This window comes from Phoca vitulina, unplaced genomic scaffold (assembly GCF_004348235.1).
Source record: "Phoca vitulina isolate PV1807 unplaced genomic scaffold, GSC_HSeal_1.0 scaffold4, whole genome shotgun sequence".
In the NCBI taxonomy this organism is placed as follows: domain Eukaryota; kingdom Metazoa; phylum Chordata; class Mammalia; order Carnivora; family Phocidae; genus Phoca; species Phoca vitulina.
Window position 1 is genome coordinate 58510605 of NW_022589707.1, and position 17575 is coordinate 58528179.

General features: G+C 33.2%; 1 protein-coding gene across 5 annotated transcripts in view; it reads right to left on the reverse strand.

Annotated features, from left to right (window-relative positions):
* MIOS (meiosis regulator for oocyte development) overlaps positions 1 to 17575 on the reverse strand; it is a 36839-nt gene that overhangs the window by 4220 nt on the left and 15044 nt on the right. For 4 of the 5 annotated variants that reach the window (XM_032402076.1, XM_032402072.1, XM_032402073.1 and 1 more), the window contains 6 exons: positions 16757 to 17011; positions 14368 to 14537; positions 11603 to 11668; positions 10621 to 10779; positions 5437 to 5589; positions 4011 to 4215 (listed from right to left, as the gene is read on the reverse strand). In XM_032402076.1, coding sequence (XP_032257967.1) covers positions 4011 to 4215; positions 5437 to 5589; positions 10621 to 10779; positions 11603 to 11668; positions 14368 to 14537; positions 16757 to 17011 — 1008 coding nt within the window. The remainder of the gene's footprint in view (positions 1 to 4010; positions 4216 to 5436; positions 5590 to 10620; positions 10780 to 11602; positions 11669 to 14367; positions 14538 to 16756; positions 17012 to 17575) is intronic. The other variant, XM_032402077.1, reaches the window with a different exon arrangement.

Genomic DNA, 17575 nt, shown 5'->3' on the forward strand with positions numbered 1-17575 from the left:
TTTACAATAGCCACGACATGGAAGCAACCTAAGTCTCCATCAATAGATAACTGATAAGGATAGATAATAGATAGATAACAGATAACAGATAAGGATAAGGAAAATAGATAAGGATAAGGAAAATGTGGTATACATATACAAGTAATATTACAAAACCATAAAAAGAATGAGATCGCATCATCTGAGACAACATGGATGGACCTAGAGGGTATCATGCTAAGTGAAATAAGTCAAACTGAGGACAAATACCATACAATTCCACTCGTAAATGGAATTAAAAAAAAAAAAAAAAGACAAAAAGCAGAATCAGACCCATAAATACAGAGAACAAACTGATTGATGGTTTCCAGAGGGAAGGTGTGTGGGGGGGGTTAAGCAAAATGGGTGAAGGGGAGAGGGAGATACAGGCCTCCAATTATGGAATGAGTTAAGTAACAAAAGGCAGAGCGTAAGGAACACTGTCAATGATATTGTAACAGTGATGGTAACTACACTTGTGGTGAACAAGGCACAAATCAACTTCCAAATCACGAAGTTGTACACCTGAAACTTATGTAACATTGTGTGTCAACTATACTCAAAAAAGATCAAATAGTTTTAACTTTCATTTTTTTATTTTCTTATTTTAGATAGTTTTAACTTTTAAAAGATTCACAGTGAATTACAAAGATAAGTGCTACAGAATAGTTGAGGGAAACTAGGGTTTCACACAGTCACTAACTACTACTACTACTACTACTACTACTACTACTAAAAGTAAGAAGGAAACCAGTATATAATCTACCTTTAAAAAAGGTATCACTCCTATACATTAAGCTCTATAAGGACAGGGATTTTTGCGTTTTGTTCACTGTAACATTCCTAGCACTTAGAAAAATAGGTGCTAAATAGATACATGTTGAATAAATAACATTTATAATGTTAAATATGTTTATAACTAAACATTATAGTTATAAAAATTTATAAATAATTATAAAGGTTTATAATTATAAGCGTTATTTTCAATAGAGTTCCAATCTTTAAAGCACAACTAAGCATAAAAATATGCAACCCTCAGTTAAATAAGCTTATGGAAATCCTGGCCATTTGGATCATGAACCATGATGGATGATGACATCTCTAATTTCAGGCAAAGCATCAGGGGAGTTTGTACACCTCAATCTTTAAACTGCCTTGAGCTAGCATTTTATTTCTATCAGGTCCTGTCTTATTTTGGAACTCAGAATCTTCTGATTTTATGTATTAAAAAAGAATATGCTTATTACAGCTAACCCTTGAAAAACATGAGTTTGAACTGTGTGGATCTGCTTACACGTGGAGTTTTTGCAGCATGGCACTGTAAATATATTTTCTCTTCCTTATGATTTTCTTAACATTTTTTTCCTAGCTTACTTTACCATAAGAATACAGTATATATTACACAAAGCATATAATACGTGTTAATCAACTGTTTTTGTTATCAGTAAGGCTTCCGGTCAACAGTAAACTACTAGTAGTTAAATTTTGGAGGAGTCAAAAGTTATACCTAGATTTTTGACTATTCAAAGGTTGGTGCCACTAACCCTCATGTTGTTCAAGGGTAACTGTATTTTGTAATTAGCTCAGCAGTCCTTTAAAGATCATATTCAGGTTTCCCTAATTTTCCTACACAAATTTATTTCCTATGAGTCTACTTTCCTAGGCTCTTGTCATACAGATGCAACTGCTAGTTCCCATACACTCTCTGTACTTAAATTCACCAATGTCTTTACTGTAGTTCATGCTTTTCATTCTTTGTCTACACCTGGAAAGTCTTCTCTAAATCTTCATGTATCAAAGTTCCCAAACTTGGGGCACCTGGGTGGCTCAGTCGTTAAGCGTCTGCCTTCGGCTCAGGTCATGATCCCAGGGTCCTGGGATCGAGCCCCGCATCGGGCTCCGTGCTCAGCGGGAAGCCTGCTTCTCCCTCTCCCACTCCCCCTGCTTGTGTTCCCTCTCTCACTGTGTCTCTCTCTGTCAAATAAATAAAATCTTTAAAATAAATAAATAAATAAAGTTCCCAAACTTTTTTAAAGGACCTGCTTAAACAGCATCTTCTTTCTAAAGTTTTCCTGATATCCTTCAAACAGAAGTAATGTTTCCCTCTTTCAAAATTCTAATACTTTCTTCATACAATATTCTTTATTCACCTCAGGGAGCTAAACATGTTTCAGAATACAGAATGTTTGGGACTTTAGAAAAATAATGAGCAAATATAACAATTCCAGGAAAGTCTGAGGCAGCATTCTGTAATCAAAGACCTTAACAGCCTCATGTCAATTCTGAACAGGTGTTTTGTTTTTGTTTTTGATCATATGAGATTATTGTAAAGTCGTTAAAAAAAACTGGATTTTCAGATCTTTTTAGAGATTTTGGAATAACAGATAAGGGATTCTGGATCACTATTTATTTTCTTAAACATATCATTTCTTATTTTATCCATGCTCATTGTACACTATAAGCTCCACAAGGATCTCTGATTCATCTCAGCATTATCAGTCTTAGCAAGTATTCAAATATATACAAAAAATTATTACTGAAGCAAATTTCAAATAAAATTTCTGAAGCAAATATGGAAAAATGTTAACATTTTATAAACCTGAGTGTTGAATATTCATTAAATTAACAATCTCCATAACAGAGAGGTTGAAATGTTTTGCCTTTTCTTCATTTTGAAAACCAATTTTCTCATTTTTTACCTATTTCAAAAATAAAAAAGATTGAAAAGTTAGTATCTAGCAAAAAAGAACAGCACTCAGGCCATTACGGCTTCCTGCGGCTTACAGTCTGAAAAATGTATTGAATTTAACTATTTTTATGTATCCCAGTTCATATATAACTTATTTATGCACTATTTTGCCTCGTTCTATCACTGTAGTAGATTTTTATTTCAAATTATTTTCTATTTACTAGTATCAGGACCATAAAAGTGATCAACATGCAATATATAAAATGAAAATCCTTGATTAAAATTTAAATCAAAATATATAAATTTGAAAACATTACAAATTGCCTTTGTTTAACCTGAAAATTAATTACTCAGCCAATACCAGCAAACCTCTTTCACAGATGTTAATGTAACAAATAAAACAACTGACATGAACCAACTGCAGAACAGAATTATAAAATTTCATAACTAAAAAGAATCTCCGTCTAACACCTTATATGAACGAGGGCTAAAGTAACTCTTAATGTTACAGACTGACTGTCACAGAACTAGAACTAATAAAATAAGCATTCTGACACCATATCCAGTTCTTGATTATACCAGTATGCTAAATACTCAAATGTTTTTAATTAAAATTTCTGCCATAGTGTAATTTTCAAGGTAAATAAATAGCTCAAATATTTCCAGCCACTGGATACATTATATTCAATTATCTACCATTCTCAAAATTTTTTTCTATAGGTACCATAAGCAGGAAACAATAATCCTAACATTTCTAACCATTAAAAAAATACATATGTTCACTAAGTAACTGACAAATAAAGCAGAAGCAGCACCAAACTTGGAAGTAAAGGGATGTGATTTCTAAACTAACACTTTCTCCAAGTATTTCACAGGTAGATTTTGAAGATTAAAAAAGAGAATGTGAAAGTGCTTTGAGACTATCAAAAGCTATTTTATGTGTACAAGGTATTTTTAAAAAATGACGGAGCACTGACTTTTAAACAAAAAATCTGAAGGAACTCCTCTTAGAAAAAGTGGTAAGAAAATAGTATAATTATAGGATTACTTAATATTTAAGCTCTTTTCACAAACTTCAAATTGGCCAGCATTTGTGAGGTTACTTGTGATATCATGAATACAGATTTTACCTTTAATGTATAGATTTTACAAATTCCAGGAAATACAAAACCTCTGAGCCAGCAAAGTGGCTTGCTCTTAGAAATAAAGAAACTCAACTTTGTATGTCTTCTACTGACAACATTAAATCAATTATGTAGGAACAATTTCAGCTCAGAAAATATATTATAGAATTACGTCATACCAGGACAGCTAGAAACAGGTGTTCCCATATTAATGAGGCAAAGTGCACATCGAGGAAGGGGTTTTCGACAGCCAGGGCAACTTGTGACTTTAGATTTTGTTGGTGAACCACTGACACCATACTGACTAAAACCTCTGCCCTGATGAGGCACAGTTGAACAGCTGTAGGAGATCGACTTGCCACAAAAATTGCAACTCACAAACACCTATACAACAAATGAAAGGAGGAATAAATATAATGCAAACTTTATAAATAAAATTCAAAGTCTGATCCTAACAAATTACTCTTAAATAATTTTTAAGGTTTATTTTATATTATAAAATAATTTGTTATCCACTAAATTTGATTAGCTTTCATCTAGGATTTCCACTCAGCAGTGACATTGAGTACTTCCTCTCTGTTACCTCTAGTTATATCCTTTCTAACACCACTGACATCTGCAGAAAAACTTGGAAACATCAGATAACAACATTTTAGAAATAACAAAGACTTTAGAATTCACACTGGAACATTATAAAATAACCCAATATAAGTTCTGATCCAAAGTTCAATGATTCCATCTTCTCAACAAAATTTTCTTGTAAAGAAAACATTCATTTCTAAGACAAAAAGGAGTTAAGGACCCTTTAATTTTAGAATTTTAGAATAATAGTAATAGAAAATATTCATTTTGCTTTTAAATTCCTGGGCTCTTAAACACTTACATAGATTAGTAACAAATATTATCACATAATGCTATTTTACAAAAACTCGGGTTGTTTTAAAATAATCACTAATTTCTCAACTTTCTAAAATAAGAAAACAGCACCATCCAGTGCTCACATTGAGGATATACTCAGTATTTAATGTCGAAATTTAGATACAGTGATCTCATGTCATGTGTTTTATGTGATAACTGAGTTCATGTTTTTTAAACTAATATTAAAAGAAAACAATGTCCATGTTTAATTTGACATATAAACATATGTATATACTGTTAGAGAAAAAAGCAAATCCTTCCTTATTACACAGAAATAGTGCAAAAAAATTGAATACATAAATGGAATTTATAAGATAGCATAATAGTTTAGATTCAGAAAGGGCTTGGAATGTACTAGAGAAGCTGAGCCCTAGGATTGATTTAGGTTTACCTAAGACCCTCTAGGCCTGCTGTCATTTGCGCTAGCTCAGACTAAAGCTCAAGCCACCGAGATGATTGTTAGGAAGTGGCAGGGCCCAAAACACAGGATGGTCAAGGATGGAGTGCAGTCTGGGATAGATAAAAGACATCAATAGGAACTCAGTATAAGCAAAAGGATGAGCTAATAATAATTTATTAAATTGAGCTCTAAATTTACCCAATATAACATGCTGTGAACACTTCTCTTTGGGCTACATTAAGCACATGTTACAATTTGATTCTCTCCAAAATAATGTACTTACTTACCTGTGCTAAAGGTTTAGAACTGGGATCCAACTTACTCCTGTGAATATCAAACTCAGCTCGTTTGTGCCAAAACCTCCAGGCATCTAATAAATTTCTATAATTCTCAATCCAGTACTGAACTCTTTCATCTTTAAGAACATCTAAAGGAGAACCCTAAAAAGAAAACATGAATTAATATAGTTGTTCAAAAATTTTTTTGGCTAAGCCAGAGGATTCCAAATAACATGTGAATATGAGTCACACAGGAGAAATAGGCTCCCTTTTTGCCAAAAGCTGGTTCATAATGAGGATACAGATAAAATAATTGATGGAAGCTTCTTTAATTTACTTTAAGCTGGCCTCTACTAATGACATAAATATATATTATATTATCATTATACCTGGCCAGGAAAGTGTAATTCTCTATCTCTTATTTAAGTTTAAGGACCCAAGAGTAAACAATTCACTTTCCTACTTGAATACAATAAAAAGTGATGTGAATACTTTGTCCCCAAAATTAAAACCTCTGCATTCACAAAATCTGTTTACTATCTAATCCAAATGCATACCAAAATTGCTCCATCACATTTAAAATAATACTGAGCCTCATCCTTTGTATCTAGCATGTACTGTGAATGGAGATGCTATTTTTGTATACCTATTTATTGGACAGTTAAACCTGCCTATTCTCTCTCTGGCTCAATTAAGACATACATTTATTACCTTAAAAATTAAACAAAACAAACCAAACAAACAAAAAAAACCCAAAACCAAACCAAAGATGTTCTTCATTCTTTTGCCCCTAGGCCACAATGAAAAGTAACAATTTCTCTACCTTAATTTTACTTGAGTAAGAACTTCAATTTCTTGCCAGTAAGACTCTTCCTAAAGCTGTATTTTCCCTGGCAGCTGTGACACTTCACCTGTGCTTGCTTTGGGTTTTCACAGAATGCTTTTAGCCCTGTCCAGGACAGCTTCCTTAAGTTCACATGATAAACAAAGTAGAGAAAGTCTCAATCTCCAATGATGCCATGGGCATTAATTTGAAGCCCAGTTTTTTGGAAAAGTAAAATGTTAGAACTTAATGTATCTAATGGAAAAAGGGAAAAAACCTGTAACAGCTAATAGACAATCTATCTTTAGACATTCTATCAAAACAGAAGAAGCTTATCTTTCACCTATTAATTAGGTATTCATTTCTGTTATCAGAGTTAAATTCTCTTAGCTGATAATTTCACTTCTTAAAAAAGTAAACATCTCTTCTAGTCCTGATAATGGCCAACTAGCCAGAACTAACTACTAAAGTAGAATATAATCCCTAGTTTAAAAAGAAAATTCATAGAAAAAAGGAGAAATCTTCATATCCACTCTTTCCCCTTCCATGGGGATAAACTCAGAAAGAATTTGGTCAACTCATATTTGATAAGTCTTCTCTAGATCTGCCCCAAATAAACCTAAAATTAAGCTCCAACAAAATCTGCAGAGGAAAATAGTTCAGAGATTAAGATTGGAAAGGCTTGGGCGCCTGGCTCAGATGGTTGGGCATCTGCCTTTGGCTCAGGTCATGATCCCAGGGTCCTGGGATCGAGTCCCGCATCGGGCTCCCTGCTCCTTGGGAGCCTGCTTCTCCCTCTGCCTCTCTCTCTTTCTCTGTGTCTCTCATGAATAAATAAATAAAATCTTTAAAAAAAAAAAAAAAGATTGGAAAGGCTTGGGAAATAACTTGGTCTTCCCACAGATCCACAGTAACAAAACCTGAGACCAAAGTGAGCAGCAAGTAACTGAACTTTTAAAAGCATTAACCAACATTCTTCAGAAAAAGGTAAAAGAACCCAGATCTCTATAATGTACTATACACAACATCCAGTATTCAAATGAAAAAAACCACGAGACACAAAGAAACAGGTAAATACAGTTGAAAGTCAAGGAAAAAAAGCAGTCAAAAGAAACTAAGCCTAAAATAGCCCATGTTAGAGTTAGCAGGCAAAATCCTAAATGCAGCTATTAGATATATGCTCAATTAGTGTGCAGATAGAGATCTGAATGAAAAATGTAAACTATAGGGGTGCATGGGTGGCTCAGTCGGTTAAGCGACTGCCTTCAGCTCAGGTCATGATCCCAGGGTCCTGGGATCGAGCCCCGCATCGGGCTCCCTGCTCGGCAGGAAGCCTGCTTCTCCCTCTCCCACTCCCCCTACTTGTGTTCCCTCTCTCGCTGCCTCTCTCTCTCTCTCTGTCAATTAAATAAATAAATAAAATCTTAAAAAAAAAAAGTAAACTATAAAAAAATTGAGATTCTAGAACTAAATTGTACAATAGCTAAAATTAAGAATTTCCTGAGAAACTTAACATCAGGTGACGTAAGAGTCAATGAACAAATCAACAGCATTTAACCAATTTGAAGAACAGAGAAAAAAAGGATGGAAAGAAAATGATACGTATGGGACACTATCAAATGGTTCAATATACATGTAATATAAGCCCCAAAAAGAGAAGAGAATGAGATTGAAGCAGAAAAAATATATATAAAGAAATAATACCCCCAAACTTTTCAAAACTAATGAAAAACACTGACTTGCAGATCTAAGAAGCTCAGTGAACCACAAGCAGGGCAGAAAGAAGTACAACTAAGCATCAAGGGTAAACTGCTGAAAATCAAAAGCAGCCCAAGGGAAAATGAAACATTACATAGGGAGACAATAATTATAATAGCTGACTTCTCTTCATAAACAGTATAAGGCCACTTGCACTCTGTAGCCACATACCTACAGTTTGATTTAATAGATGGTAACCTCATTTCAGTAAGAAAAAAATGATGCACTTTGTTACAGAATGGGCAGTGGCCTGAAAAGTTGCTAACTTTATACTGCAGTTTGTGGGCCAGTATCTGTATTTGTTCATAAGAAGGTAGGATCGGAGGGGGCATTTTACTACATTTGCCCAGGACACAGCATGCTATCAAGTGTATGAAAGGACAGGGACAGGAAAGAGGACACCATGAAAGGATAAGATTAACTGGAGGGCTATAATCTCAGGGAAATGCTCTAAATTTTCACCATATTTCTATCAAAAGTAATGAAGGGAACCTTTGCCAGAAATCTGTTTTTAACTGCTGGACAGTAAGAATTGAGAGTAAATTGATGAACTGGTTACCCCAAATCATAAAAAGGGAAAATGAGAGTTCAGAGACTTGTGGTATAACTTGCCTTCCGCACTTCAAGTGAGACTGTAGTTCAGATCACGGAAAGGAAATCTCTTTTGTAGAAGGTAAAGTTTTGTGAACTGGACAAATTAGAGAGAGGTTTCTCTGCTCTGTTTGAGCTTTATGTAAGTTCAACACTGATACTTCCCAAAATGAAAGGAAAAACTGGATAACCCAATAGAGGAAGCTGAGGGACAGTAAGATAAAGTAGAAGTCCACTACAGATCAGCTGATTAGGTTAAAGTTAAATGCCTTCTAACCCAAAGCAATCTACACATTTAATGCAATCCCTATCAAAATAATACCAGCATTTTTCACAGAGCTAGAACAAATAATCCTAAAATTTGTATGGAACCACAAAAGACCCCTAATAGACAAAGCAATTCTGAAAAAGAAAAACAGTACTGGAAGCACTACGATTCTAGATTTCAAACTATATTACAAAGTTGTAATCATCAAGACAGTATGGTACTAGCACAAAAACAGACACATAGATCAATGGAACAGAATAAAAAACCCCAAAATGAACCCACAACTATATGGTCAACTAATCTTCGACACAGCAGGAAAGAATATCCAATGGAAAAAATTCTCTTCAAAAAAGGGTGTTGGGAAAACTGGACAGCCACATGCAAAAGAATGAAACTGGACCACTTTCTTATACCATACACAAAAATAAATTCAAAATGGATGAAAGATCTAAATGTGAGACAGAAAACCATCAAAATCCTGGAGGAACCCACAGGCAGAAACCTCTGACCTCAGCCACAGCAACTTCTTACCAGACACATCACCAGAGGCAAGGGAAACAAAAGCAAAAAATGCACTACCGGGACTTCATCAAGATAAAAAGCTTCTGCACAGCAAAGAAAACAATCAACAAAACTAAAAGGCAGCCTATGGAATGGGAGAAGATATTTGCAAATGACATTATCTGATAAAGGGTTGGTATCCAAAATCCACAAAGAACTTAACAAACTCAACTCCCAAAAACCAAATAATCCAGTTAAGAAATGGGCAGAAGACAAGAATAGACACTTTTCCAAAAAAGACATCCAGATGGCTTAAAAGACACATGAAAAGATGCTCAACATCACTTAGCATCAGGGAAATACAAAGCAAAACCACAATGAGATGTCATCTCATACCTGTCAGGATGGCTAAAATTAACAACACAAGAAACAAGAGGTGTTGGCGAGGATGTGGAGAAAGGGGAATCCTCCTACACTGTTGGGAATGCAAACTGATACAGCCACTCTGGAGAACAGTATGGAGGTTCCTCAAAAAGTTAAAAATAGAACTACCTTATGATCAGCAATTGCACTACTAGGTATTTACCCAAAGAATACAAAAATACAGATTCAAAGGGACACATACATTCCAATGTCTACAGCAGCAATGTCCACAATGCCTGAACTATGGAGAGAGCCCAAATGTCCATGGACTGATGAATGAAGAAGATGTGGTATATACAATGGAATACTACTCAGCCATCAAAAAGAATGAAATCTTGCCATTTGCAACGACATGGATGGAGCTACAGTGTATTATGCTAAATGAAATAAGTCAGAGAAAAGACAAATGCCATATGATCTCACTTATATGGGGAATTTAAGAAAGAAAACAGATGAACGTATGGGAAGGCAGAAAAGCAAAAAAAGGAGAGAAGGAAACAAGCCATAAGAGACTCTTAAAGATAAGAGAACAAAATGAGGGTTGATGGAGGGAGGTGGGTGGGGGATGGGCTAGATGGGTGATGGGTATTAAGGAGGGTACTTGTTTTGATGAGCACTGGGTGTTGTATATAAGTGATGAATTACTGAATTCTACTCTAGAAACCAATATTGCACTGTATATTAATCACCTAAAGTTTAAATTAAAAAAAATTAAACTAAATTAAATGCCTTCTAAAGATCCTAAGCAAGCAAAAGGCATACCCACTCAATGAAGGAAGAAGGTGGTTAACCACTGTTTTTCTTTAAGTTGCTGCCACACTGCACTAACCTGCAACATGCAGTAACTTGCTGTTTGGACATCTCCAGTTCTATCGACATAACTCTCCATTAAGTCCACTCCATCTTTAGTAAGGCCTGTAAGCAGTATTCCTTCCAAATTTCCAGCCTCTTTCATTTCGTTTGTCAACTTTTCAATATATCTATTTAACTGGAAAATTCAAAGTGATATTTCTGAAGCAATCTGTTTCACTATATACTTTGTACTTCAAAACTTGTACTTTAGAAGTTTTATTTTTATGGAAAACATTTAAAAACAAAGCCCTTGCAAAAATTTAGATGTGATCTCTTAAGAAGTCTGTATCTATCATAAATTACAATGCGGCATCCGTGATTATTTAAAATATTTTTTAAAAGGCACTTATTATGTTTTAATAATTATTCTATAAAAGAAATATAGAGGGTTAACTATTTAAATTTAAAGAGAACTGTCCCTCAGTATTCTGCAAAGTTCTTGCTGTAACAGAATCATAGAATCTGAGTTGAAACGGAACTTGAAGATTATCAAAAATAATCATCTCTTGGTAAGGTCTCTGACTTCATCCCACCCCAACCTCTAGCCAAGATTCCTCTATGTTCCCCCAGGACTTCCTCATTATTATAGCACTTAGCACCTTGTATTACTGGTTGTTTATGGGCATTTCTTTCTCATTATATACACAGAATATGCATTCAATACTTTTATTGTATTAAGAAATGAAGGAATTCTTTTATAGCACCCCAAAGGGGTGAGCTCAATGTCTTTAACTGTAAACCAAAAGCAAAATAAACTAAAATATTAAGTCAGGATTCTTAAACAATTTTGGTTATGATACACGTCTACAGTATCTTGATCTAACAAATTATTACTTTACTTTTTTAGAATAATTTATATATAAATGTTACAGATACATATTTGTACATAAAGATTAGTTTCTTAATCCAATAAGAGGAAATATTAATCACTTCAAATACAGAATTAAATTAGTTTTTACCTGACTATCACTAAGGAATTTACAAGCAAAAGCCACTCTGTCACGTACGGCAACTTTGTTTTCATACTGAAAAGAAGAGCAAGAAGTTACTTGTAGGTGCTATGAGTTTTAAATTTTTGCAGACTATTTTACATACTCAATATGTAATTTTATTTTCAAAAGTATTAGTAAGTTATTGTGTGTATACTGGCAGAGCCACTGACTGCCTAAGATGCCTTTCTTAATGTCTCCTTCTAGAAAGCCAGTGCTGTTACTGTTCTTGCAAAGTAAAAATTCACATCTTAAATACTGACCAATTAAGTTTAAAAATATTCCAGTTCAGTCTTATATAACTGCAACATAAAATATAAGCAGTGATGTATGGTTTAAGAGATTCAGATGGCATGTAATCCTTCCATCATAAAAATTAATTTTGGGGAAACTGAGAAAATCTTTCCTGGGATGCTAAGTTAATCAACAAATCTAGGAAATCTGTGAATTATCAGTGACTATACCAGTGTGAATATACCAATACAGAATCTGGAAAGACTATCAACACATGTCTCTACATAGAAAATGGTAAGTTTTAAAATATACCCTTATAAATAAAGACACCTTTGTGGCCATAGTAAAATACAGTTATAAAGGTGGTTTGTGACAAAATTTTCAGGGGTATTGTGATATTTAAATTTTTGTATACCTGTCAATATTGTAAAACACTATTTTGAATTTCTATAAATGTAGAAAGGTAATTAATTTTGTGATAATAAACAGTCTAAAGGTGGAAAAAATGCCCTATTTCCATTGAAGTCATTCTATGAAATATAGTTTTCCTGCTTTAAACATAAGATCACTTCAGTTGGTACCTATCTTAGCATGTTTTCTCAATTATAAAATATGGTTCTGCCCTTAAGAGGGAACATGTTTGGTACAAACTAGATTTAACTCTTTAGATTCAGGCGAAGGTGTTACAATTTTGATGGGGAAAGTGTTACATTATATTATATTATATTATTATATTGTCCCATTTTACAGCTCAGAAAACTAAAATCCAAAAAAGTTAACTGGCCAGCTGAAGTAACTAAGCTGGAGCAAGGACTCAGACCTTCATCTTTTGATTTCCCAATTCGGTACTTTTCATTAGATTACTACAACTTAACAATTTTTAATACAAGGATATGTTAATTATAATTATTTACATAAAGTATAATTAGGTACACTCTCAAGGGAGTTTGGAAATATGAACTTCCTATTCAAGGTAAGATATACCCTACCTAATAACCCAAATTTAGGTTTAAGAAAATGAGGGTATTTATAATAGGTCATTTAATTTAAAATACAGAAATTTAATATTTAAAGAACACTTCTCTATCAATTTAAAATTTGAACAATCCACTTATTTTTCTAGTCTTCACCATACTTTACTACTTCCTGAAAATATTATTTTTATTTCTTCACAATCCAACACTTAAAGTATTCCATTTAACAAAAAAGAGTAATAGTAGTAAAAACAAACAAAAACCCCAATATACTCTTGGATATTAATTTGAAGTGGTTAGAAAAGTTCAACAGTTCATTTATTAAAAGTAATGGACAAAATATATAAACTAAGGAATCATCAAAATGGACACTAACAACATTAAAATTTTCATTAAGATATCTCAATAAAATACATTTTTATAAATTCTTAGGGACTGACAAATCAATTATTCAAGCAATGTGTCTTTTATATGAAGTGCCATAATGGCAAACACAGAAATAAATTTCATGTTAGAAAGCTCTTCTCAGTGGTAGAAAGAAGTCCAACAATACAAAGAAAGTTGTAGTACTAATGTGAAGCTTAAAACCCAATAACTGAAACTTACAAACATATCTCATTTCATTCATTCTTTCTTTCCCCACTTTGTGATAAAGAACCTATTTGATGATGTGGTTATAGGTGGTTAAAGCAGGAGAGAAAAAGCAATGAAAGACCAAATAATGAAAAAATGGAATAGTTCACTGTAAGTAGTGTGATCACATATCTTCCAGACTGGTACATACATGTCTGAAAATGCAAATACTAACTTGGACAAGATATACAGTCATTCTGATCATAATTGATCATGTGCTTACTTAACTAAAATAAAAAATATGGACTTTTAAAAAATTACAGTTCAATATAAAACTTATGTTTATAAAAAAAATTCTAGAAATTACCAACTTATCTTTAATGATAGAAATCAAATTAGTGATTGCCTGAGGATGATGGGGGATTAGAGAGATAAAATGAGTATTAAATGTCTAGAGGGAGATCTTACAAAGGGGCACGAGAACACTTTTGGGGGAAATAGATATGTTTATTATTTTGATTATGGTTATGGTTTAGTGGGTGTATACACATGAAAAAGCCTCAAATTGTACACTTAACATATGTGTAAGTAATTGTGTGTCAATTATACCTCAGTAAAACTTTTAAACCAGATTTAAAAAAAAAAACTTATGTTTATATATAGTTGTAGAATTCTAGAGCTGCTCTTAAGCTAAAGGATAAATCCTATGCCCTCTATGTCTGTAATTATATTGTTAAAACTATTAAAAAAAAAATCAAGCTTATTATGAGCTAACTAACTGTAAAATGACATTCAAGAAGAGCTGCTCAAAAATATTTAAGATACTTTATTTTAAATAATACAAAATACAGCAAAAAATAACAATATTTTATGCAATGGACATTTGAAAATTTTAACAAGGTAGATAAAAAATCCTTACTTAAAAGGAGTCTTCTCAAACAGAAATTAGCTTACCAATACTCCATCATAAGATCCTGTCTCACTTGTCAGAAATGCAAACATGACACACAGATACGGGTTATTTAATTGTAGTCGTAGAGTGCTGCACATTTCTCTCCAAAGGGAGTTTTTCTCATCCGTATATCCTGATAAAGCCATTGCTACCACATTGAGATTCAGATCACCTGCACATTAAAAACAGTCAGCTAATCAAAGTGAGCAAAAGCTTAATACCTCCTCTTCCAGTTCTTAAACCATAAACAAAGATCAGAGGGTGATGTTTACCTACAGAAATATAAGCCCACTAGAATTAAGGGTTTTGATCCAGATTGGAAAATTTGGCAAGGACCACAAGCAAAAATGTCCATTCTTATTTATAAAACTTTTGCCCATATTGCTAACCCTGTGCAAGACAAGCACATCTTTAAATTTTCAAGTTCTCAAAAAAAAAAAAAAAAAAAGAATAAATTTTCAAGTTCTCATTCCAGGCAGTTCCTATACAGTGTTTCTGTTTAGGGCCTAAATGAAGAGAAGTGAAGCCATACTACCAGAATCATTGTCAGCCTTATCAAGTTCATTTATGTTGACATATTTCAAAGCATTGACAGTAAATATTACTGTACCTCGGTACTATAATTTTCAAAATTACTTTGTTTTCCTATTCCTAAGTATATAATGCTCATAAGTATATGTTCTGAAAACCAGTATTTCAGCATTCTTATAATAGTTTAAGACTTTTAATTTTTCTAGGACAAAATTAACTATCAGCATTACCATAGCATTGTATGTGGACACATTTGCAACAAAGTATTTGTTATCAATAGTCTTTTAAATATTAGCTCTAAGCAGTTTATATAGTCACTGATAAGCTGCTAACCTGGCAGTCAGCCCTATGGACTGGCTAGCCTTCTAACGTAAGTTCACCTTTAAGAAAAAACTAAATACACTTTTAACTTTTACTCTTAAGTATTTTGTACATTTATTATAGCAGTTTTCTTATTCTGTTCCTGGATCCTAATCATTTTCTTTCTTTTCCAAATAAAACAGCATTTCCCACTTATGTTATTAAATGGCCTTGTTCTTCATTTCTATAAACACTTTCCCCAAGTTGCTTTGTGTTTGCTTCCTCTGCCTAGTCTATTAAATTGGATATAAAGTCTTTTAAGATTAACAACAACCACCACAACAAAGGAATATCTTCCTAAATCCTGCTCAAAACAGTTTATTTCCAACTGGAGGGAACATCTGACTCAGTGAAATCTTTTCTTTAGTCCTTAAAGTTATTGAAATCACTGGAAAAATACTTTTCCCCTACTGATAGTATAGGTATTCAAATCTAACACCAAATTTTCCAGGTATACATGACAGGAAAGTATCATGCTCCTAGGTCGTAGCAAAATTATAATTAGAAATGGCTTTAAATATCAAATTTTTTCATTGCCACCTTATCTTCTATTGTACTCTCAAATGGGGAAGACTTACATTAGAGCAAAAGTGAAGGAAAGGAGGCCAATCTGGGCAAAACATTAGCTTTTTCAACTTTTTTACTGCAAGTAAATACATTATAGCTAATTTCATGTTTTTCTCTATGGTACAACAGAATGGTTGTACCATAATGGTTGTAATGGTTTCAAAATGGACCAGCAGGTTAAGAATTAAGCATTCTGAATACCAGAAATAATTTGGTAGGTGTATTAAAAATCAATAGCTATATAAATACATCTTATTTTCAAGTGAAATATTCCTGATAAGAAAAAAAAACTGAATTTCTTGATTGAATTTACTTGCCTTAGTATTCTCTTGCAAAATGTCAGAGTAAAAACTTTATCACATTTCACTGTTTCTTCCTTTTAAAAAAATATTAAATGGAAAGTATGTTTAAATCACCAGACTCAAGTAGAAGCATTTTTGCAGCTCAAAGTATGATTTTTATAATACTCTATATTAGTCTAACTAAAAGTGTCATTTAGAGTTTCCTAAAAGCCAACCAATAACCATCCAAAAGATGAAGTAAAAATACTCTCAAATGTTTGCCATAAGAATGCTTGCAAACAAACGAATGCTTGCAAACTGAAGTAGTCCTAATCTTCAAGAAAATACGTTTTTTAAAAATGTGAATTGTCTTTTAAAGGAAAAGCATTAAAAATGGATGCATTTGAGCATTCACTGTAATATTATTAAAACGGTACTTAAGACACATTTTGTCTTTAGACACATTGTGTTCTTTACAGACATAAACCAAAGCATAAACAGAGGGGATGGGCTAATACTTTCATAGATACAGTTCTGTGTTCTCTTTCAAAAAAATTTACACAAATGTATTGACTAAATATTTGAAAGTTATCAGCATCTTTTCTTTAAAGGCTTCTACGAACTATGCTTATCTTAGACTATAACCTAATACCTTTTTCTGAAGATGCTCCTTCATTCAGGATTTGGATTGCTCGTCGAATATCCAAGTTGAACAATGCCACAGCAGCAGCTCTCTCCCACTCCCCTTCTTGTACAAGGGAATTCAAAAATGGCCCTACATCTACATCCGTTCCTTTCTTTATCCACCCACAAAGCTGTAAAGCTAAGATTCTCTCTTCATTTAAATTCTGAATATCACTTTGCTTATCCAAACCGCTCCAATTATGTCTGCTGCTTTCCACCATTCCTAAAAGGAGAAGTATTTTTATATTAGTTGCTTTATTATTTTTTGAAATATATTTAGAAAATAAGTCCGTTTTACACAGAGATTATTTCAACATCATACTTTGGATATTTGACTTCTTAACTACAAACTCATGACAGCATAAATGTAAAATATGCTACAAACAAAACATACTTTACATGTTGTTAAGTTGAACAGTTCCTTGAGATATCAAAAAGAGCTACAGGAAGAACAATTAATGTTTGATAACAATAAAAGTCTGACTCACTGCTTCACAGAAGCCCCCCTGACCGCCTAATCTAAGAGTGCCACTTGTTACTATCTAACGTGAAACCGTGTCCTCTCTTTCCTTTAGATCTAATGTAAGCTACCATATTTTATTAATTTTCAGACTTCTCTCTTCTCCTGCTAGAACATATGCTCCAAAAGGGCGGGCGTCTTGTTTCTATTTGAAAGGTTATCCCCAGTGCTTAAGATCCAGTACACACTCTCTCCATCTTCCATTTTCTATCTCTTTGTATGCATATATATGAAAAAATGAAATAAATATAAAAGTACTTCAAAAGT